Source organism: Macrobrachium rosenbergii, chromosome 9 (genome assembly GCF_040412425.1).
Source record: "Macrobrachium rosenbergii isolate ZJJX-2024 chromosome 9, ASM4041242v1, whole genome shotgun sequence".
NCBI classification, from domain to species: Eukaryota; Metazoa; Arthropoda; class Malacostraca; order Decapoda; family Palaemonidae; genus Macrobrachium; species Macrobrachium rosenbergii.
The window spans coordinates 22,800,258-22,823,845 of record NC_089749.1 but is presented as its reverse complement, the minus strand read 5'-3'; the positions used below and the strand labels follow the sequence as shown (position 1 = coordinate 22,823,845).

The 23,588-nt window shown below is 36.4% G+C and overlaps 1 protein-coding gene across 2 annotated transcripts; it reads right to left on the bottom strand.

Moving 5' to 3' along the window:
* Positions 1 to 5,686: 5,686 nt before the first annotated feature.
* Positions 5,687 to 23,005, bottom strand: LOC136841593 (DNA helicase MCM8-like). 2 transcript variants are annotated; one of them, XM_067108660.1, is made up of 15 exons: positions 22,904 to 23,005; positions 17,048 to 17,280; positions 16,729 to 16,872; positions 15,999 to 16,231; positions 15,501 to 15,690; positions 13,888 to 14,144; positions 12,793 to 12,897; positions 12,248 to 12,403; positions 11,827 to 12,058; positions 11,354 to 11,520; positions 9,661 to 9,873; positions 9,343 to 9,488; positions 8,681 to 8,903; positions 7,854 to 8,015; positions 5,687 to 7,063 (listed from the first exon to the last, which is right to left on the bottom strand). In XM_067108660.1, the coding sequence occupies exons 2-15, from the start codon at positions 17,238 to 17,240 to the stop codon at positions 6,860 to 6,862; spliced, it is 2,625 nt and encodes an 874-aa protein (XP_066964761.1). In that variant the 5' UTR covers positions 17,241 to 17,280; positions 22,904 to 23,005; the 3' UTR covers positions 5,687 to 6,859. The 2 variants fall into 2 exon arrangements, with proteins under 2 accessions (XP_066964761.1, XP_066964762.1); XM_067108661.1 differs by lacking the exon at positions 22,904 to 23,005 and adding an exon at positions 22,596 to 22,706.
* Positions 23,006 to 23,588: the final 583 nt, after the last annotated feature.

The window sequence follows — 23,588 nt, the reverse complement described above, 5'->3', positions numbered from 1 at the left end:
AAGCTACTAAATATCTAAAAAATACAAGTGATCAAAATCTTTGTAAGATTTTGCTGGTTGATAATACATGGCAACAAAAAAAAAACTGACTTTTGATATACATTTAAATCTGTTAGCTGCAGATAAATGAAAGCATACAGTGAATCTGACAAAAAATCTACAGACTTGGCATACAAGGTTAAGAATAGATGACCATAATCTCACGAGTTTGTGGAAAGTGCTGGTATGAAACTTTTCTATATAATAAATACTGATAATTCCCCTTGAAGCTCTTCAAACACAAGAAGCAAACTTGTGTTACTCAATTTTAGAATAAAATATACTTTTACAATTTGTTCACATTTATTAAATACTTACTTCTAATTATAATGATTCATTCACTTCAGTGACCATAAACTCTTCAGATAAGCACCTCATCCACACCAGACACAGTTGTTTTCGTACAAAAGTTTTATTAGACTTCTTTTTTGAACATAATAAATTTTTTTAAAAGTATTCATTCACAAGTATAGACAACTGAATATCATCAAAATCCCTTTAACCAACACTTATATTACTTTTCAAGACATACTGTACATGTTCAGGTAAGAAACATAAGGCACAAAATTGTCAAGGTTTTCATCATTCCCACTTGAGGAATTTCTTGCTGGATGATAAAAAAAACCTTTACCCTGCAACATTTCACTTCAAACTAATAAAAATCTATTTTACTAAAAACAAAGCTTCATCATTCTTAGTTGTATCAAAAGTACAAACACATATAAAAAGTTTATAAACCATTTTTTTTAAACCACTGACTTACAGAGCTATTACTTCATTATTTAAAAACACAGCCAGCTAAGATTTTATCTGAATAGCATTAGCAATTCCCAGAATATGGAATTTCTCTCAAGTTGGTATTCTACTAATTGTCTCATCCTGACAGTCAATTTATGCTTTACTCTCAAATGCCTGTAGCCCTCCAACAAACTGGAGCAAAGGGACCTCATTGTGAGGTGTTTTTATTTTTAAAAACGTGTTTATCGACAGATTCTGATGTTTATATGGAAATATAAAATACTGCCTTGTTAAAGATAAACATGTGCAGTAACTGGGCAGGAAAGGAACTGAAGTAAAATGTAGCACTACAATTGGGATGACATGGTCATGAAAAAAAAAAAAATGCTGTACCTAATTTGTAATATTAGCACTCAAAGCCCAGAATGCAGATCTTTTGTCTGTGTCTGGACCTGGTAAAGGTGAGGTTTGTTTGAAAGACCACCTTCAAGTTGGACTATAGTGAATACCAGAATAACCACCTAGATGCTAGTTATGAATTGTGTTGCCTGATTTGGGATGAAACCAGCGGGAAAGGATGAACTGTATCTTAAATACATATATCCAAGCCAAGGACGTTTGATGTCTAAATCCTACTTGATAGTTTACAACCACTAACATTGAGAATGGTCTATACTAACACCTAGAAAAGAATGTATCATTAAACTACAGTGCTTCATATTAATAATAATAATGCAATCCAGTATCACAACAAACATTCAGCATGGCTCCAGGAAGTCAAGGCAGAAGAAATGGGGAGGATAAAACAAAGATTCACTGAGATCACGACAGACACAGTCATACACCAAACGAAGAAAATGCCCAACTGGAAAGCCCCAGGTCCCGATGAAGTCCTTGGATACTGGCTCAAAAACTTCAAGGCCCTACAACCATGCATAGCAGAACAACTCCAGCATTGTATCACAAACCACTATGCACCCAAATGGATGACCACAGGGAGAACACCCTTAGTACAGAAAGACAAGAACAATGGAAATTTAGCAAGTAACTACAGGTCTTTCACCTGCCTACCAATAATGTGGAAGTTACTAACAGGTATCATCAGTGAAAGGCTATACAGTAATACCTCGATCTTACATGCTTCAAGTTGCGCGAATTCACAGACACGCAAACTTTTCATTGGAACCTAACTGATTGGCATACGTGATTTTTTCACAGACACGCGACATTTGCAAAATCCTCAAGAAACCCTGCAGAAGTGGTTGTGTTTAATTTTTGAAGTAATGTATAAGTTTTCATGTGTCAATGTATAAAAATGGTGTGAAAAATTTGTATTTTTATTTTTGTACATAAATACCATATGATACTAGCATACTTTACAAGACCAATCAAAATCACAAAACAGCTGTCGATGTAAACATTCTCTCTCTCTCAGTACTTTAATATTTGCTTTGACTATGAGTTGTATTTTTGTTCTCTCTCTCTCTCTCACTGAGATAAGAGAGATTTTTTATGCATATGTAACATGTATGTTTATTTGTTTTGTAAACTGCAGTTTTGTAGATAAGCATGAAGTTACTGTACTTTGTTAATAATTTTTTCATATTTTCCATGCTTTAATTACAACTTTTTCCATTTACATAGTAAATTTTATCAAATTTTAAAAGCATAAAATAGATTCCGAGTCTTTTCTCCGAGGATCGGAGAGAAGGGGTGTAACCTAAAGTGCCAGGGTAGACAATGTTGCCCACTCATGGTCAGAAGGATGCTGAAAAGTCTCTCTCTCTCTCTCTCTCTATCCTTCATAAATCAGGAATTTCCATCTTATGATATCTAATATAAGAATAAATTCTTTCTCTGTTTGCAAAGTTATTCTCTCTTTCTCTGTCATAAATCATGAATAATTTCTCTCTCTCTACTGCACTGAAATATGAATTACAGTATGGTATTAAGCTAACCTTTAAATTAAAGTGCTTTTGGAGCATGTTTTTATCATATTTAGGGTTTACACTCTAGAAATAAGCATTTACCGTATGCATAAGCATTTTTTGTGACTGTACCAAACTTACGCGAATCCTTGCCTTACGCAAGGGGTTCTGGAACCTAACTTCGTGTAAGTTCGAGGTATTACTGTACAACTATCTAGAGGATACAAACACCATCCCCCACCAACAGAAAGGCTGCAGAAGGAAGTATAGGGGCACAAAAGACCAGCTCCTGATAGACAAAATGGTAATGAAGAACAGTAAGAGAAGGAGAACCAACTTAAGCATGGTATAGATTGACTACAAGTAAAAAGTAAATATACCTTAGTTTTACCAGACCACTGAGCTGATTAACAGCTCTCCTAGGGCTGGCCCGAAGGATTAGACTTATTTTACGTGACTAAGAACCAATTGGTTACTTAGCATCGGGACCTACAGCTTATTGTGGAATCCGAACCACAGTATAGCGAAATGAATTTCTATCACCAGAAATACATTCCTCTAACTCTTCATCAGCCGGGCTGAATTGAACTCCGCCCATCGAGTGACGGTCTGAAGCTCAAGCTTATCTCGGCCAACAAAGGGCTGATTGACTACAAGAAAACCTTCGACATGATACCCCACACATGGCTAATAGAATGCCTGAAAGTATATGGGGCAGAGGAAAACACCATCAGCTTCCTAAAAAATACAATGTGCAACTGGAATACAATACTTACAAGCTCTGGGATAAGACTAGCATAAGTTAACATCAGGAGAGGACTCTTTCAAGGCAACTCATTGTCCCCACTACTCTTCGTAGTAGCCATGATTTCCATGACAAAAGTACTGTAGAAGATGGATGCTGGGTATCAGCTCAAGACAGGAGGCAACAGAATTAACGATCTGATGTTCATGGATAACACCAAGCTGTATGGTAAGAGCATCAAGGAAATAGATACCTAAATCCACACTGTAAGGATTGTATCTGGGGACATCCGGATGGAGTTTGGAATAGAAAAATGCACCTTGATCAACATACAAAAAGGCAAAGTGACAAGGACTGAAGTGATAAAGCTACCTGACGGGAATAGCATCAAACACATAGATGAGACAGGATACAAATACCTGGGAATAATAGAAGGAGAGGATATAAAACACCAAGAGATGAAGGATATGATCAAGAAAGAATACAGGTAGTCCTGGTTTACGACGGGGGTTCCGTTCCTACGCTGTGTCGTAAGCCGAAACATTGTCGAAAATCTTATGAAAACCTTACTTTTAATCCTTTGGGTATCTTGAAAATGAAGTAACATACATTTTTATTGAGTTTTTCATCAAAAACACTTCCAAATTTTGATTATTGTGCCGTTTTGGAGCCATATTCCTTCTGTCGGATCAGCGTCGTAACCCCAGAACATGTGTCATAAACCAGGAAATAATTTCTGAAGAATATATTTGAGAAGCGTCATAAGCTCGGAACATCGTAAGCCAAACCTGTTGTAACCTGGGGACTCCCTGTATATGCAGAGACCTGAGACAATACTCAAGTCAAGACTCAATGCCAGGAACATGATGAAAGACATAAACACATGGGCAGTACCAGTAATCAGATACAACAAGGGAGTAGTGGAGTGGACGAAGGCTGAACTCCGCAACATAGACCAGAAAACTAGGAAACACAAGACAATACTCAAAGCACTACAGTACACCCAAGAGCAAATACAGACAGACTATACATAACACAAAATGAAGGGGGGAGAGGTCTACTAATTATAGAGGACTGCGTCAACATCGAGATTAGAGCACTACCTGAAAACCAGTGAAGGACTCATAAAAGTAGACAAAGACCCAGAAATATACAGACGGGAGAATGAAAAACAGAACGGAGGAATGGCACAGCAAACCAATACACAGACAGTATACGAGGCAGACTAAAGAACTGGCCAACGACGAAACATGGCAGTGGCTACAGAGGGGAGAACTCAAGAAGGAAACAGAAGGAATGCTAACATCCGCACAAGATTAGGCACTGAGACCAGATATGTCCAAAGAACAATATAGATCGAAATCACGTATCACCCAAATGCAGGAAATGCAATATGATAGACGAGACCATAAACCACAGAGGAAGTGAATGTCCGGGCCTTGCACAGAACCAATGCAAAAAGAGGCATGATTCAGTACCAAAAGTCCTCCACTGCAGCCTGTGCAAGAAACACCAGCTAGCTTGCAGTAATAGTGGTACGAACACCAACCTGAGAGAGTGGCAGTAAATGATCAGGCAAAGATCCTCTGGGACAATGGTATCAGAACAGACAGGGTGATATGTGCCACCAGACCAGACTTGACACTGATTGACAAAATCAGGAAGAAAGTATCATTCACTGATGTTGCAATGCCATTGGACACCAGGGTAGATGAGAAAGAAAGAGAAAATATTGATAAGCATCCAAGACCTGAAAATACAAATAAGAATGATATGGGATATGCCAGTGGAAATTATACCCATAATCACAGGAACACTGGGCACGATCACAAGATCCTTGAAAAGGAACCTGGAAAAACTAGATGCCGTAGTAGCTCCAGAACTCATGCAGAAGAGTGTGCTATTAGAAACACCGCAGATTGTGAGAAAAGTGATTGACTCCTAAGGGGGCAGGATGCAACCCGGAACCCCACACTGAAAATACCACCCGGTCAAATAGGATGACTGAGGTAAAAAAAAAAAAATAATAATAATATTAACAGATGTCTGGTGAATTTTGTTTTTAGCATATAAATTGTGTGGGGTTACAGTGAAAAATCTACATACCCTAGCTGAGGACAGAGGAGTCAATTAGCAGCAGTCTGTTAGTCACATAAGTGATGCTATAAGAATTACCCTGCATGTGGGTGGAAGCTTCTTCATATAGTTAGTCATTGGGTGGTTAGGCAATCAGTCATCTATCTCTCCTTTTACTGTATATGCCACAACTGGATTGATAAAAAAAAAATGATCAAAGTTCTAGTGCACAAAATCTCAACAGTAAAATATCCTTTCTAAAGTGACAGGTTTCAAACCTGAATAAGTTTAAACTGAACCGGGGTGATCTAGTTACAGCTCATACCTCATGCATTCAATGAAGGCAAAGTCCTCCCTGACAGAGTTGCTTAGTCAGAAGGCAATAATAACATTCATTGAGTAGTGCCTCTATAATAACATACAATAGGTCCTTGTAACTGGATTGTCATGCTGATTATGAGGAAGTGTCAATTTTTGGTATGAGAGATGTCAACTGATAACCCATTTACACCAGATATGTTTGACAAAGGCAAATGTTAAGAGAATATTTTAACAGATATGCTCACCACTTGTCCCCTCTTTAGTGTTTAACTGGAACTTTATGGGGCTTCACAAATTGTAATGTGATCTTGCTGGCATTCATTCCATAATGAAATTTCATATTGAAGGTTCCCTCTCTAAGGAATTTATGACTTCCAGACAGTCAAACTGATGACCAGAACAAAAATCTGGAATACCCTGTATGTAAAACACAATATAAAATATCCTGCCCTGAGTTATGCAGAACTGAAGATTGCTTAAAGTTTCTTTGAAATAGGTCATGGAAATGCAAATAACATGAAGAGAAGTACAGTATAATAAAAATGAGAAGCTACAATTAAAACAGACAACTTAGGGCATGCCACATACTATTTAAGGGGAATAAAGACATTAAAACAATATACCATATAAAGCAATGGAATGAAATGAGTCAAAAGAGCATTCTCCAGGTCAAATGAATCTATAAATTAAATAATCCTGAGGGTAGAAAGATAAATTAATGGTTATTGTGTTATCAAATTATTAGTTAAGGACATAATAACACTGGAAGATTGAAACATGAAACTTCCTGGCTAAATAAGAAAAATAGGCCTTTCACACATTCCTGAAATTTCAGATCCTTTTTACAAAAATCTTCAGCTGATCTACCTTTTGAAATACTGAAGTAACAGCTGTGGTTTGGAAGAGGTTTGTATATTTGTACAAAACAATTACAGTATTTACACCTAACTATACACTACATTCATACATCAACAAAATCAAGTAATCTTAAGGGAAAATTCAAAATTAGTCATCAACAATTTGCAGTCATAAGTTGATATATATTAGAACCTTTCTTCAGCAAGTACCCTTGGTGATTTAAACTTTCAACAAAGTCTCTAAAATCATTAAATTGTATTTTCAGTTGTCGGGCCAACTGCCTCAATTCATCCAAGCTATATGTAGATTTGTAAGTGTTATCCGACATCCTCTGTAGAGCTGCAACAAACTTCTTCATCTGAAAAAATAATTAATACTTTTTCAGAATCTGAGACTTAATATGAAGGGAATCCTCCATGGTAATCCATAATGCAAGATTTTATAGTGATAGTATCAGACATCTTCATAAAAATGAGATTTATTGATTTGAAAAAAATAAAAATCTCAAAATTATCAAATAATTTAAACATCTCACCTCGTAATACTGCAAAGAATACAAAAAATTTTATCAGTACTGTATACTGAATTGGGCACTATTTCCTCTTTGAACCATATTTTCTCTATGATTCCTTAAGACTCATCATCAAATTTTTTATACAGAATGTTAAATCATTGGCAACTTATGAAATTACTGTAAGTTCTGCTCTACTGACCCTGCGGGGGACGTACAACTTTAAGTGTGCAATGTAAATGATGTCAAAGATTCTTTGAAAAATCTCTTTGGCCCAGCTTTACTGATTTCTGCCTTCCACTTTCATCAGCCCCCATAGATCTCTTTTCCATTACCTGCCCAACTTCTTTCACTTTACCTTGCTCAGATTTCACCTCTCATTTCAGAATAAATTCTTTGGATGAACCTTATGAGCATAGAAATGTGACCAAACAGTCCTATGAAACTAATGGTCAATAACAAAAGCTTCTGTATTTGGTACTATTAGATAAGAATTCATATTTCTACCTGGACCAGATTAAATCTCATCTGATATTTGCTACCTAGATCCTTTGAGTTCAAAAACTACTCCGACAAATGTTTGCTATTAGTTTTACACTGCTTTAATTGGCATTAAGTATCTTGGTGTCTAACTCACCTGGCCCCTGTTACTTGACCCTGACCCATGCTGAGACCTTTGGAAGTCCAAGAGCCCAAATTCATCTGAAAAGGTGTCCATCATTGAAAAGCGCATCACCTCCACCACATCACGTGCATCGTCTTCTGTTGCCTCTTCACGTAGCTCACACCTTGCTCTGGCCTGTTTGACAGCAGAGGAAACCAAATGAATTTACTGCTGTACAACAATTTAAATTCTAAGCTAGCTAAGAAAAATAAGAAATATCTCAATTTGTAGTCATCAGTTTCCACATGCTGTACTGTCAAAGCACTGGAATGTAACACTGCCAGGTTCCAGTGGTAGTGGTAGTCTGAGGTTGGTGTGGGAGTGATCACAAGTGCTGATATTAATAATCATAATTTATTCTAACCTAACCCAGCCTAAAAAAGATCCTTGCCTCGCCTCTTTTCATTTTCTTTATATTAAAACTGTTGAAGTCAACAAGCAGCAGTAAGGACTTTAGTGTCTCAAGTTCAAGAGGAGCAGCTCCAAGCAACATAGCCTTGGTTTTTTATCTTTTTCTCAACTGCTGTGTATAAGAGTATACTGTATTGTAAATCTATTTTTAATGTTTTGTTTCTTACTACTGACTGATCTGTTATTTTCACCACGATTTTTCTATCAATGCCATTCTCTTTCCTTTGCTGTTTTTACTACATAAGGGTATTACATTTTTTTGCATGCTAAACTAATCATTCTTATGATACTGATAAACAAAGGACAAATGAATTTATGAAAAGTTTTGTTTCAAAGAATAAACTATAAGAACACCTCCTTGACTCCAAGATTGCAAAAAAAATCAATACCTCAGTAAGACGAATTAAAGATTCCAACTGTCTTGTAGTAATTGGAGTGGAGTTTGTATTCTGATGCTTTTGACGAAGATCAAGGTAAAACTGTTGAATGACTTTTGCAGCTTCTTTAGTAAGTCGTGGCTGGACGTATTTTCTGGCATAGCAAATGTATTTACGAAGAAGCTGATGAGGGATAGGATCCAGTGGTTCTTCACTTTGGTACTTGAGTCTTTCACTGTAAATAAGGAGTCAGTTAAGCATCAGAATGATTAGCTTACAAACTTAATTGTCTTCCCATAAAATGAGCTTCACTTCTCAACATAATCCTAGAAAATAGCCTTAAGCACTTTCAGTTTCTTTAAAAAAAACTTACATTCAAACTAAAATTGTTGACTGACTGCATAGTTTTCCAGCTAAGCATATTACACAAGCTTTTCTACTTACATAAGGACCAATGAAATATGGCATGATAAAATCTAGGGCACTATGCAGTTATATTCACACCAACAACAAAAGGCATCAGCATATGGGCAACAAAAATTCCTTACTACTTATGAATTCATTTAGTATGCACTGGGCAAGAGTTTATTTAATATAAGCACTAAGCACTGTGGTACTACTGTCTCTGGATGGAGTACTTTTGCACAGCTAAGAAAATGAAGGGCAGCGCTTACCTCAGAGGCTTATCTCTATCAATGACAGTTGAAGCATTTAGCAAATCTTCACGGCGTACTCTTATGCCACCTGGTAGTTTGGGTACCTTTTCTCCTGTACTACTATGGAGTGCCATTACATGCTCTGACAACAGACAATCTAACTCCTGAAATGAAATGTTAATCACACAATAAACCTTCAAATTCCAATATGTAAGAAAAATCAATTATACCTAACAATTTCATACAATCTTTAGAGTCTATCCTACTGTACTTTTAGGTATTGTATAAAGTCTAAAGCATTTCTTTCCCACACCACCAAACTAAATAGCTGCTTACCTCATTTGGCTTATCTAAAAGAATAAAAACCAAGTCAAATCTTGATAGAAGTGCACTATTCATTTTGAGGTTCTCAGAAACAGTCTTGGCTTTGTTGTAGTGACCACCAACAGGGTTTGCTGCTGCTAAAATAGATGTCCGAGCAGGAAGAGAACATACAATACCAGCTTTTGCAATACTGATACTCTGCTGCTCCATAGCTTCAAGAAGTGCCTGCCAAGATAAAACTTGTAAGTTCAAAAGAAAAACATAATTAAAAAGACAATGTTATATAAGACTTTTTCTGTAGCCACAAATTATGGGGGCAATAATTTTCAAACTAGGTCCCACACTCAAGTGTCTTACCCTTTTGACATACCTCTGAGAAATCTGATAAATGTAAAATGAGCACAGGGTAATAATCTAAGATGGATCATCAAATTTACGTAGTGCTGTACTCTGAACTCTTGTTAAAACCCATAGCTGACTGCTTATTTTCCCTAGCTTCTTACTGCTAATGGCATACTTTCCATATTCTGATAATGCAAATTATGTAAGGCAAGCACTGAATATCCTTATCAAAATAAAACTGAGCCTTCAAGGTGAGGAAACTACACTTCATGTAAAAAAAGACTGCAAAATGACACAAAAATATTAATATAATACACTATAACTGTGAGACTAAGAATTGAGTCATTATACAGCATCAGTTTTAGCATAAAAGAGCAAAAAAACTGTCAAACAATCTAAGACTCCTTAAAAATGATTTATTGTTAATCAGAATGAGCTAACCTTCATCTGGAAAGTCTCTTATCTGAAAAAAAAAGAAAAATTAGAGAAGAATATCATCATTAGTCATGTTTATATGGCACTTTATCCCTTTACAAAATTAAAAACTGATAAATTCATTCCATAATATTTTACTGTATTTGATGCATTGCACTTAACCGTTTCCCCATGATTTCAGTCTTCCTGACGGTATCCTGTCAGTTCCATACATAAAGATTGTCTGTCTCCCATTCGCATAGTATGGCCAAACCATCTCAGTCTATTTTCCAGCCCCATCCCTCTACTACCTCATTTGTGATAAAATCTGCCAACAATATGGCAGCCATGAAACTCTGTAATTCACAGTTTTCCAGTCTTCATTCTCTTTCTAAGTACAGTATTCATATCTCCACTGAAAGTTACAAACAGAAGCACAGGTTGTAAAAGGAAATGATAACTTTTTCCCTCTTTACCAATAGGATCTGCTTCTCCTGAGCACAAATGGGAGATTCCCACTACAGTAAGTGATCGACATACTCCTAGAGTAAAGCATTCTTACACCCAAGAAACTACATGGAGTTGCTACTAGGTATGACTCTCAATTAGATATTCGTGAAAATGTGCATAGAGGCCTTGTGCATCCCCTAGAGCCAGGGGAATTTATCAATTACAAACGGGATGCTCTTATTTACCACAATCCAGCCATTTCTTATCACTCTGTCCAGGCAGCTGTTACACTTTCCATACTGCCTCTAAATTCTAATCTAAAAATCTAACATAACACCAATGTGACAAAAATATTAAAACTCCTCTAGTGATTGTCCCCCTCTGACAACATAATCCATCTCCAACTTTACACAAACTTCCATCATTATGGCATTAAAGAAAAACAAGGATGAGAAATAATGAATATACTTTCCAATTTTACAAAGCCTTCTACACTAACCTGATGTTGGTTGCCCATCTTGTCAAACTCATCAATACAGCATACACCCTGGTCAGCTAAAACAAGTGCGCCTCCTTCTAAAGCATAATCTCCTGAGCCCCCACCTTCTCGGCTCAAGGTAACCGTTAACCCAGATGTGGTAGTTGTGCTACCACAAACATAGACCCCTGGAAAATGGAAAAGTAGATTATAAAAAATGAATACCAAAATTGCATACTGTGTACTGTTTGTAAGGGAACCAGACATAACCACATAAGATACATGAACAGAATACTAAAATAAATGAACCATACAAATCATTTAATTACAACCAATTAACAGTAACTAGGTATTTAAGAATAATCTTACTATAATTTAATGAGAATAAATGAAAATTACCATTAAAAAACTATACAGATGCATCATCAAAAACAAAAATTCTTGTCAAAGTAATTTTGTGACGAGCATTAAAATTAATAATGTGACAGAATTACCTCTAGGTGCAACATTAGCACAGGCCTGGAGCATTTGACTCTTTCCCAGTCCCGGATCTCCTACAACCAATATGTGGGGATCTCCTCGAATTGGCACTCTATCGGAACCACCTCTAGAACAGCCTCCAAACAAACATAACACGAGTCCAGCCTTAACAAGCTCATGACCACATATTCGGGGACACAGAGATGCTATGATTAGCTTGAATAACTGTGGCTCTGCCTGAATTTCCTAGAACATGGAGTCCACATAAAGTATTTTGTGCTTTTGGTCGTGTAAAAGGATAATTACAGGAATAATGTAGTATTCAATTGACATCTAAATAAATTCCACATACAAAGAAGCACTTCAAATTACAAAGAAGCACTTCAAAATTACAGAAGGGATTGTATGAGGAAATTCACACATCCCGTAAATTACCTGTATTGCATAATAATCCTTAATGCTGAACTCAATCCCAGCTGCTGATGCAGAATCACTTCCAGCTTTACAGTTGGTGACTGATGAAGCATAAACATAAAGAGAAAACATACATTTATCCCTGTTATTTTTTGAACCTTCTTGAAGTTGACTAACCTGCAAAAGTATCATAACCTTAAATGTATTACAATGTATAGAGGTTGTGACACTGTCACATGCACATCCAGTTTGTAATAACCTTCAGCCTTTTACTTCTTGCACAATTGCCTTCACTCTTTCCATCAACCTGACAGATTTCCAATTTTATCCATTTAATTTTCACTTCCTTCAGACCAGCTAGATGAGTCTAAAATCATGGCTTAATGGTCTGGTTAGCCTGTCATATATTTATAATTATAAAATATTGTTCTGATTACCTTATAATTTTAGATTCTTGCAGTGACCTTACAACTATCATTTATCTTATATACGATTAATGGATATGATGCTGAAATTGGAATCCTTTGATAATATAGTTAAAGTAACTGCAAAAACCAGCCAAATACCTTCACAATACCAGTCACTGTTATCATATCTCCAGGAACACATGAGTCTACCAAGTCCTCTCTAACTTCACACTCAACTGTGCGTGGCACACGGCCCCCTTCTCTCTGGAAAGCAAAGCCAATTAATATTCATTTCCATGTCCTTCATGACAGGAATGCAACTGTTTTACTTACAATTTACTTCTTACTTACACAATATTTTTCACATAAGACAGATCATTTAAAATATTTTCTTTACAATGAGAATTTTAAAGTGAAAATACCTTACTTCTGATCATTAAGCCATTACCTGAAAATTCAGAAGATTGAAAATATCTGAGTCACTCAGTGAATACTGTGCGCTATTCAGTACAGCAACTGAATTGGGATTTTTTAAAACAGTAAGCATAACTGTAATTGCATTTAAGTATTTTCAGAGTAGCATACATTCCAAATATCTGCCATGAGTTGTGTAAGTGTACAGTACTGTAATGCAGCTGTCACATCAAAATCAAGAGTGTAAAAGCACAAGTTGCCAATGTTATTTAATAATGCACACAGACTTGCCAAATCCCATTATCAGAGGAGGTGGCAATGTTCAACTCTGGTGACAAATAACCTCATCACTCTGTGAGGGGAGGGAATTCTGTATACAATTCAGCATAAATTAGACACTGCATATGGTATGTCAAGAATACTTTCTTAATATTCCATACTGTTGCTCTTGTATTGTTTGACATTCCATATTATATACAGAACATTCAATTACATTAAGAGCCAAAAAATAATCTTGGTCTATGCCATGAGTTGGTTATAATCACTTGGAATGTAAACCCCTCTTTTACATACTAAATGTTGGCTGGATTTAACAATATTTTCTTTTATTATCAGTCATAATGGCAGGCAGCCCAAATGTACAGCTAGTTAAACCATTTGAGAAAAGATGATGTAAATATTATGAGAACTTGACTATTTCAATAAAAAAAAAAAAGGGAGTAGGACTTTCATTGTCAGAAGTAATGGAAACTGTAATATAAACAAGAAACATTTTCATGGAATAAAAATCTCAATGGGCAAATACTGGTTGGCACAAACTGTCATGCACTATATCAGTACCTGATCATCACTAATGATTTCTTGAATTCTAAAACTCTGCCAGTCTACAGTCTCAGTAAGCTTGTGAGAGCGGTCCGGGGCAAATGATCGACTCCTGCAGTTCTGAACAGGACATGATGTGGGCATTGCATAACGGCCCTCAATCAATATTAGGGCCTGTACTTGGCTGCAACTTAAGCATGTAAAAGCTAACCTTGTACACAGAGGTTTGATACTGCTTACTCGTACTACTGTTCCTTTTATGCTCACCAACTTTCCTGAAAAGATTAGTGTTTTGTGAACTGTAATTACAGTATATATAAAAGATGTCAAAAACATTATTCCATAGTATATGCACAATTCTTCTGTATGTATTTTAACTCTAGTCCATTTCTGCAAAAGGCCAGTCCCTATTAGAAGCAAAATTAAATGGTTTGTAAAGTATAAACTAAATTAATGGCTTCTGAATGCTTCTAAGCCAGAAAAAGAATTCCATATTTACTGGAGAAAATACTAGCAAATGGCAATCAATAATGAGAAAAATCAGAAATGATCTAATACTATGGTTTGTACGATTTGCTACACTGACAAAATTTTAAAAATATTTATATAAGTGGAAATACCCGCTAGTTTCACACAGCAAGAATAATGTCTATGCTCCTTGGTGCTCTTGACTACCACAAAAATTTAACTCTACTTGACAACAGATATATAACTTTTGAAGGTACCAAAGCAAGAGTGGCATATCAATTAAAGACAGAATAAATGAAACTAGCAATGCCATGAAGTGTGCCTTGTAAGTCATACTGTTGATGGTACTCAAGGGTTTTTGCAGCTTCCTTTTGTCTCTTTTTACTTGCTTGTCCAGCTTCTTTAAAGTTACCTTCCTTCAATTTTCACCTTCTATTTAAGAACGTGTTCATCCTAAGACAAACTTCTGAACAAAAATAGTACACTTCTAACTATAAATAGCATATCTTCAACCAAAGACCAGCTTTAGCAACTTAAAATAGCGCATCTTTGACCAAGAATAGCACACCTTCAATTAGACACACTGTGTATATTGAATACAGCACAGCTGTGACCAAGACAGCACATCTGCAAAAGAGAACAGTACACTTTTAACCAAAGACAAGTCTTTTCAACCCAAAATAGCAAATCTTCGACGAAGATTAGCACCTTCAACCAAAGGCGATGTGGTTTCACCAGAAGATATGCCACATAAAACTCTACATAAGTGGCCTTACTGCACTGAATGATTTTTGGTCCACCTCTTGGTCCTTCTGGCATTGTCAAGTCTCTTCTAAGGGACTCACAAGACACTCTTTGTCTTAAACTTGCATATAACAGGTTGGGTTTAATATAATAATAAAGACTGTCCAAGTATCAGTGGTGAATGAAAATAATCTTATAGTTTTTTCAGTTAAGTAAGACTAATTCTTATGAAAAATAAGTAACACTAATTTTTGATGAACAAAATCCAGTTATCACGGATAAAAATGTCATGTGTAATGTTAATTAACAGACAATCAGAACTAACAGAAAACACTGCCTAAACCTTTGCAACAATATCACAAAGGTTGCTCAGGCAAACTGAACAGAAACTTTGCTAGAAAGATACAAAATTGCCTTACCATAATATTTTGCTTTCAGATTTTTCAGTTGAGTGATCTTCATCAAATTAACCAAACGAGTATGTATGACAGGCAGTGAGGTCTCAGGAACTGCAGCATTTAGGGTTGCTTCATTTACCTCTTCACCACTCCCAGCTAACACTTCTTTAGCTTCTTCCTTTAGTTCATTTTCTATTTCTTTAGTCAAGAGCTGGATTACAATAAAAAAGTTAATCACTAACATTTCAAGACAAGTTCACTTAACAGATGACCAGAAAAGACCGATAAACAACTACTGTAAAAAAAAACAAAAGGGAAATTAATGTCTCTTACTTGCAAAGCAAACAAAAATAAACAAAGCAAAATTGTAATGTCCTATGACAACTACTCTTTAAAAACCTCATTAGTTGTGATATTTTGACAACAGAAACGTTTGACATAAAGCACAACAATCATGCAAACTATGTACATGGAGTCTAATGAACAACATAAACAAATAATGACAAAGCAGTTCCATACCTGATGCAGAGCAAGTCCCAGGCAGCTAATCATTCTTGCTGGCGAATTATTAATTAATTCAGATAAGTCACTGATCTTATCTTTCAAAGGCTCATCTTCTAAAAAGACCTTGAGATTCACCGAATATGAACGTCTCTCTTCTATCTCTGGTCGTTGCATTGTGTGACGATGTCTTTTGAAATAATCTTCAAATGCCTTGATATATGCTACTGTCTCAGAGTGTTCACTGTAACCTGAAAATATGCAACAACCTATCCAGTAAACATCAGAGTTACAATGAATACAGCTTGAACTTGTCCTAATACACAAATTGTTATTTACAAATCCTCATGTGCTTTGTGTGTGCCTTGCTTGTGTTCTCAACTATTTGCAGAACATCAGGATTTTCCAGGTTTGTCATACTTGGCTTCCTTTCTTTACTTATGAGATGCTAAAGATGCCTTGGCACTGCAGGTGATTTTGCAACTGACAGCTTGCTCTCTCACAGCAAAAAATTCATGCAACTCTACTAACCAAAGGATATTTTTCTGGTAAGTGTTTTCCATAGATTTATATGGCAACCTTAATTTCACAATTACTGGTACCTTTTATCTTTAAGGAACATATATCTTAAGTCAACAAAAAATATACTTAAATGCAAAAACCAAGTGACTTCTCTAAACCCTTCCAAAAATATATTTCATCCATTTGGTATTTAGTTACATGGCAAAACGTTCTTGAAACTGCTTACCCTCATTCATGTAGAGCTGCCATCCTTTGTAAGGTGTGGGTACTTTAGGCAACATGGTGGTTATCTGTGGTTGAGATACACCACCCATCAACACAGCTGTTTGTGAAGATCCTCCTGGAGAAGGGGTTGGCATCATTCTGCCTCCTAAGAAAGTGAAAGAAATTGAAAAAAAAAAAAAAGCCATACATATATACTGTAGATTGCAAAACATGCATAACTGCTGTATGTTATCTAATGTACATCACTGATAAATTACAATACAGTACTAAATCACTGAACATATCAAAACAACTGCTTAAAATGAAGGCAAAATACATACCTTGAAAGTTATTGCTGCTGCCCCGCTTCCAGCCCCCTCGGCCTTGCCAGCCTCCTCTTCCTCTCCAACTGCCTCTCCCACGCCAGCCTCCTCCTCCTCTTCCTTGCCATCCTCCTCCCCCTCTGCCTCGCCATCCTCCTCCTCCTCCTCTACCTCTGTCACTTTTGTTATTCCCATTATTATTGTTTGGCATCTCGACAGCTTTGAGTTAAGCCCTTGCCTTTATAGTGCATCTGGAAAACAGTTATGAACATGACAATTATACACAAAATCATTACACTATTTCTTTCCTACTACTGATTTGCTTTGAAATTTTTGTCGTAACTCCATTTTCCCTAATTTTATACCATACCACTCTCTTAAAAGCACACCCAATGCTTCCTCTAGGATTAAGCCTAAAGCAGGGGTGGATTTAGGGTGTGCAGGGCCCTAGGCCGGTGGCCGGTGACCTTCGGGGGCTCTCTCATTTATGGGCAAGCAAACAAGGCCCTTACAGCTGAGGGGGGGGCGGTTAGGCTTCCGGGATTTATTTTCTAACTGGGCACCTCTGGATGGCTGCCAGCAAGCGATGGCACTGCCATGCCATGCAATACTATGTTGTTGTTCATCTCATGGGTACAAATCATATTGCTAACCATACTTTGGAGTTTGCAGTTTGGATTCCACTAATCTGCACACGTGCAGATATTTTTAAGTTGATTTCTCACATACTTCTCACAAATTTCTTCCACAACCAAATAACTGATCCTGAAACTAAGCTTCTCCTAATTTTCTAGCTGAGCACCTCTAGACTGACTTTTGAGACAAATGTGGTAATAAAAATTTTAATTTTTCAACAATATTCTATTTCTTGTAAATTGGCCAAATTAACAATTTTAACTAAAAACTGGTCAGTCATAAACTTTAAGAAAATGTGAAAAAATTTAATGAAGTAGTAGTAGTCACTATGCAATAATAGAAAATTATTTTTTTTTTAGCCTTCTGACTTGCAAACTGTTTGATGACATCAGTGTAATCAACCTCCCTTAGTTTCTCATGTTCAATGCTCAACAAGGTGAGTGAAGACAAGCAGTCCTGCCCCATGATGTTTCTTAGGTAATTCTTTATTAGTTTCATATCTGAGATCACACTGGTGTTTTTGAAAGAGTATCTTGATATTTTTTACCTTATAGAAGAGGTGTATTGATGAATTTGATGCAGACTACAAGTGAGTGTAAAATTGAACGAACATGGGAAATCGAGTCTGTCTAGCATGAGTAGCTCGATCATATAACCAAGATGGGTGTGCAGTACATGTTGCGAACTTGTCCCTAACTCGACTAATTGGGATATCGCTCGAGTCTGAAGCATGCAATCATATATGGAGTTGCCAACTTTTTTTTCAGGCTAATATCCCGTTTTATTTACTTAATCAAATTGGTAATTAATAAAAATCTGCTGTAATATTTAGGTAAGAAAATGCAAAGATATTATGTAAATTACCATCTATTCACTTTTATATATTCAACATTTTTTTATTCATTCCCATGAAGAATGAAACTAAATTTTTAAACATATCATTATTTTACATATTTTTATTAATTAATTTTTATTATTATTATTATTATTATTATTATTATTATTATTATTATTATTATTATTATATTATTATTATTATTATTATTATTATTGTTACAGTATTATTATTATTATTATTATTATTATTATTATTATTATTACTGTATTATTAAATTAATTAATTTCTATATATTTTTAGTTATTATTAAGTTTTTTTTTGCTGAGGTGTTGGGCCCTCACAGGCACTGGGCCCTAGGCCATGGCCTGCTCAGCGCCCCCTAAATCCACCACTGGCCTAAAGTTTTTCCTTATCCATCTCCCTTTTTTTTTTTCTTGAGGCACAGTTACATAAGGGAAGTGAGTTGCCTGTCCCATTGGCTTCTATACTTAAAAAAAACACGATGTTTTAAAATTTCAGAATTGGCCTCACTATAAACATGATTTTGAACACAACTAATATCTATCTGTACACGAGGCTGGCTCCTGTATAATTCAAACTATATGGTATTATTTTTACTATTATATCCATAGCATCAAAAATATCAATAATATATGAGAAGGTTGAGATGGCAAGTCCCAATCCTATCAGGTTACACATTGCCCAAAAGATCAGACCACAGAATCTTTGTTCAGTATACCTATACAGGGGCCAGCAGTTACAGAGACTGACTCAGTGTTGGAATGTAATTCTAAACATGGAGATCATTTCCACTAGACCATCGTTGTTACATATAAAAAATAAATATACGGATACACACAGCATTTTACCATCTGTACAGATAAACATAGTTTAACCAGAAATCTGGATTACAATTCCAGACTCTTAATCATCAGGAACCTTTGAATGAATAACAGACTTGATATGGAATGTTGGCCATTGTCTTATCATTCCTAATGTGCACCAGTATACATGAAACAATCGAAAAATGTCATTATCCTGGAAACACAGCTCCATACAACAGAATAAAAGAATGAGAGAAAACCCATAAAGAGAATATCAGCTACCAAATAAAATGGAGGTCAATAAGCTGGTTTATTTCTACAGTTTTCTATAGTGAAGCTTATGTATTACCGGAGTGTATTGACATCACAGTTACCATACATTCATGTTACTTCCTTAATCTATAAATAGCCCCACAAATGGTTATGTGCTATTCGGGCTATGTGTACTGACCTATGACTTCTATAAGAGGCCTATATAGGTTATGGTGCGTACATAATACCAATTCTAGCCTTGCCCTAGCCTAGTAAAATAAAAAATGCCTCAGGTTTGAACTTAGCTGACACTAGAAACTGAAGACTAATGATTCATCTTGTATAGAATTATGGTTGGCTAAGGCTGATGAGGGTAAACTTTCAACTTCCACATATCCTTTAATCCTTCCCAGGATTTACAGTTGCTTACATTCTGTTGGTTATATTGGTAAGACAAGCATCTTACTGTACTCCTAGGTTAGATGGTTCTTTTCTATAACTGGTTCTTTGTATAGGCCTAAATGGTTCTCATCTATAACTGGTTCCCTTCTACAATCGAGAAATTCTGCCTTGCATAGGCAAGACAAGGGGAACCAAGTTCCTTTGCCCTTCTTAGTGACAGAATGTGTCTAAAACCTTCCACTTAATACGAAAGCATCTGCTTATGCACCCACAATCACAGATATCACTAACTTTGAGAGGCTAATCTAACAAAATGAAAACCAACTCTTTTTTTCTAAATATCATTATATGGGTTACTAAAGATATTGTCATTAATACAGTATTATGGTAGAACTAAGCATTAGTTCCACGTTAGGTATTTCCTTTAAAATTGACTTTTCCTATAGTATTTGGGTTGCTTATCAAGAATTTGCTTTAACTTTTGCCGGTCGACTGTAATTAACCTCAGAACTGATTATGTTTTTGTATGCTGGCCATCCTGGAATGCTACTGTGCACGTGCAGTGTTATAGGGAAACTTTTGATAAAAAGTGGTTTCTTTTACTAGGGGGCACTGAGTAACAGCCTACTAGGCTATGTTACTCAGCGCCCCCTAGTAAAGGAAACCACTTTTTACCAAAAGTTTCCCTATAACGTCTTACATTGTTTTGGATGTTACGGCCTAAAGTGACTTACGGCTGAACCTAGCCTACTAGGCTAGGTTAGGGTACGTTAGTTTAGTATGGTTCCTTTTATAATAGATTTCCTTAGCCAATCCCTTCTTGAACATATGACTCCCTAATGATTTTCGTATTCATGGAACCGTTCCATACAGTCCGTGAGGAGCTATTACTTAGAAATACCAATATTAATAAGGGATTTTCATGGAACCAATACTGTAAATATCACCCCTACTAATTTTAACCCTATGAGCACGTTGAGATTCGAGTCTTGCAGTAACGCACCTACTCATAACAGTGACCAGACTCCTTAGATCTCCCACATGTAATGCTTTTATGCTTTTCTTCTTATCTTCTTGGCTCAGTCCTTCTGGGGCTGCGGCCTAGCAAGAGGGTTACTCCTCTTCATGCCACCGAATAGGAAGTTACCTTACCAGCCTTAATGGCACCTTCACTCACAACAGGGAGACACAAGTGGGTATCGATTTTTATTAGAATTCGTCTTAGTCTGAAATTGGCATATTAGTATAAAAAAAATTTTCAAGTCAACTATAGCAAACACTTGTGGGGTGTGGCAGGCTGGAAGCTCCCTGTCAAGGTCATGGTAACCTAGGTCACGTTGGGTTATGACTGAGCAATTAGTGTCCAATTCCAGGTAATTTTACCATACTTTAACACTGATCATAAAATACAAATAAAAGCTATTCTGTGGTCTGCTGGTATATGTAACCTAGGCCTATGTCATGCACCTGTGCCCAATATGCCTATCGTGATGTGGGCCTGCTCACCAACGGATTGTGGGGGGGGGGCGATCTGGGCATGTGCCCCGACGAAAAACGACAAAATAATATTGGAGATTTAGATAACAAAAAGTAAATACAAAAATGGGAGGGTAGATTATAGTCAGAGTGCTCGGCCGCTTAACTTTCATTCTGCCGTACGAGATCCTCCGCCACGGCAAGTAGTTCCACCCAAACAGCTGACTCGACCAACGACCCAAAATGCCCCGACCTTCCTCAGTCTCTTCCACCCAAGAGTTGCTAACATGGCTACTTTGTCTTCCGTGTCATATCCGACTCCACGAGGAATTTGTGGCTAAGAATCCAGTGACCCTTTATGGATTTAGGCGTTTTTGTGTCACGGTAGAGTGTTCATTGCTGGGTTTACCTAATGAAAAGTGGCCTACTTGGCGATTTCAGCGGGACTTGTGGCAAGTGATGAAGGCAGCGCGCCCCGCCCTTTAAAGCTTTCCCCTAATTAATTAAACGCATATCCCCGTATAGAGCCGCGTTTCAACACCCGCCAAAATGCGGTCTAATGTCGCCGATTCCGACTTGAATGAGGCACGCTATTTTGAAAAGTTATAGATTTACTAATTCCACGCCCTTCTGGGGGGTCCGGGGCGGAAGCCCTGGCCAGGTAAGGGCTTGCCGCCCCATGTTAGGTTAGGTCGGTTTTCGTTATTTTCTCGTCACGACCTAGGTTTTGTGGGGGTCCAGGGGGCCCCTCCGGCCAGGTAAGGGCACGCCGTCCTGGGTTCGGTTAGGTGGCCTCGTCAGGTTGGGTCGCCATTTTTTCCCGTATCCGTCCACGATTCTCAGCCGGTACTCCACTGCCACCTGGTGGTGGGTCACGGCTAGGAAATCGGCAGATGAAACCCACAGCACACGAAACTGTAACCGTGCCAAATGGGAAAAATAAAGGTAACCTATGTATGTATATATATATATATATATATATATATATAGGTATATGAAAATTGGTGGGCACCATGAAATTTTGGTAAAATTTTATAAGTTGCCAATATAAAATAATACCACATAACCTAGGGGTGTTTACTGGTTACAATTTTGCCACATTAGCTATGGAGGGGGTGGGGGACAGGTGTTGTCTTACCTTATAAGTCGTACTTTGATGAGGGGGTCTTTTCAAAAATGTAGGTTACAATTTCATATCGTGTATTGGCAACTTGTAAACTAATACCGAAATTTTTCTGGATCAGCTAGTGGGCCTGCTTTACATATATGAGCTGAATAGTATAAGCTTGCCTAATGAACAATGCCCATACGAAACAAACTACCCTAGGGTAGCTAACTTTGCCCAGGGTATCCCGAAAGAACTGCTATACTATTCATCCGTTCACATAAACGTATATATCAGACTATTCGCCTAAATTACTCAAGAGTGTTCACATTCTATCTCACACTGAATAATCTCTCTTGTTCTTCAAGTTAACAGAGCGATCATCGATGGTACTTCTTAAAACTGAATTTTGCAAATTTCAAGGCCCGCCACCACTCACTGACACTGTCTTGCAGATTTGTCCTCTTTAACGGCACACCCTAAATCAAACTTTTAATCTCTCTCCTCCATATATATATATATATATATATATATATATATATATATATATATATATATATATATATATATATATATATATATATATATGACTTTTTTCTCACATCACTGTGATTCATATACAATTTAATAAGCTACAAACGTCTTAATATCCAATTCGCTCTACCTCGAAGCGAATTGGATATTAAAGGACGTTTAGAAGCTTACTGATTATATATACAGTATATATATATGTATATATGTATATATATATATATATATATATATATATATATATATACATATATATATATATATATATATATATATATATATATATATATATATATATATACATAATATACATTATATAATATATATGTGTGTGTATAAACAGTTGCCATGTAAAAACTACTTTTCAGTATTGCATTCTTGTATGATAATAATCTAATAAACTCAAGAAATTTATGCCATATCAGAAAAATGAACCTGCAGTTGCTCTTGTAATAGCATTTAGACATTTATTTCAGATTTTTTATACTGTACATC

Excerpts from the sequence above, each read along its gene's own strand:
- LOC136841593 (XM_067108660.1), bottom strand. The coding sequence starts at position 17,240 with ATGCCAAACAATAATAATGGGAATAACAAAAGTGACAGAGGTAGAGGA. Across the intron at positions 9,874-11,353 it reads AGATGGGCAACCAACATCAG|GCACTTCTTGAAGCTATGGA; the intron begins GTTAGTGTAGAA and ends TTATCTTGGCAG. Across the intron at positions 7,064-7,853 it reads GGTCAAGTAACAGGGGCCAG|ATGAAGAAGTTTGTTGCAGC; the intron begins GTGAGTTAGACA and ends TTATTTTTTCAG.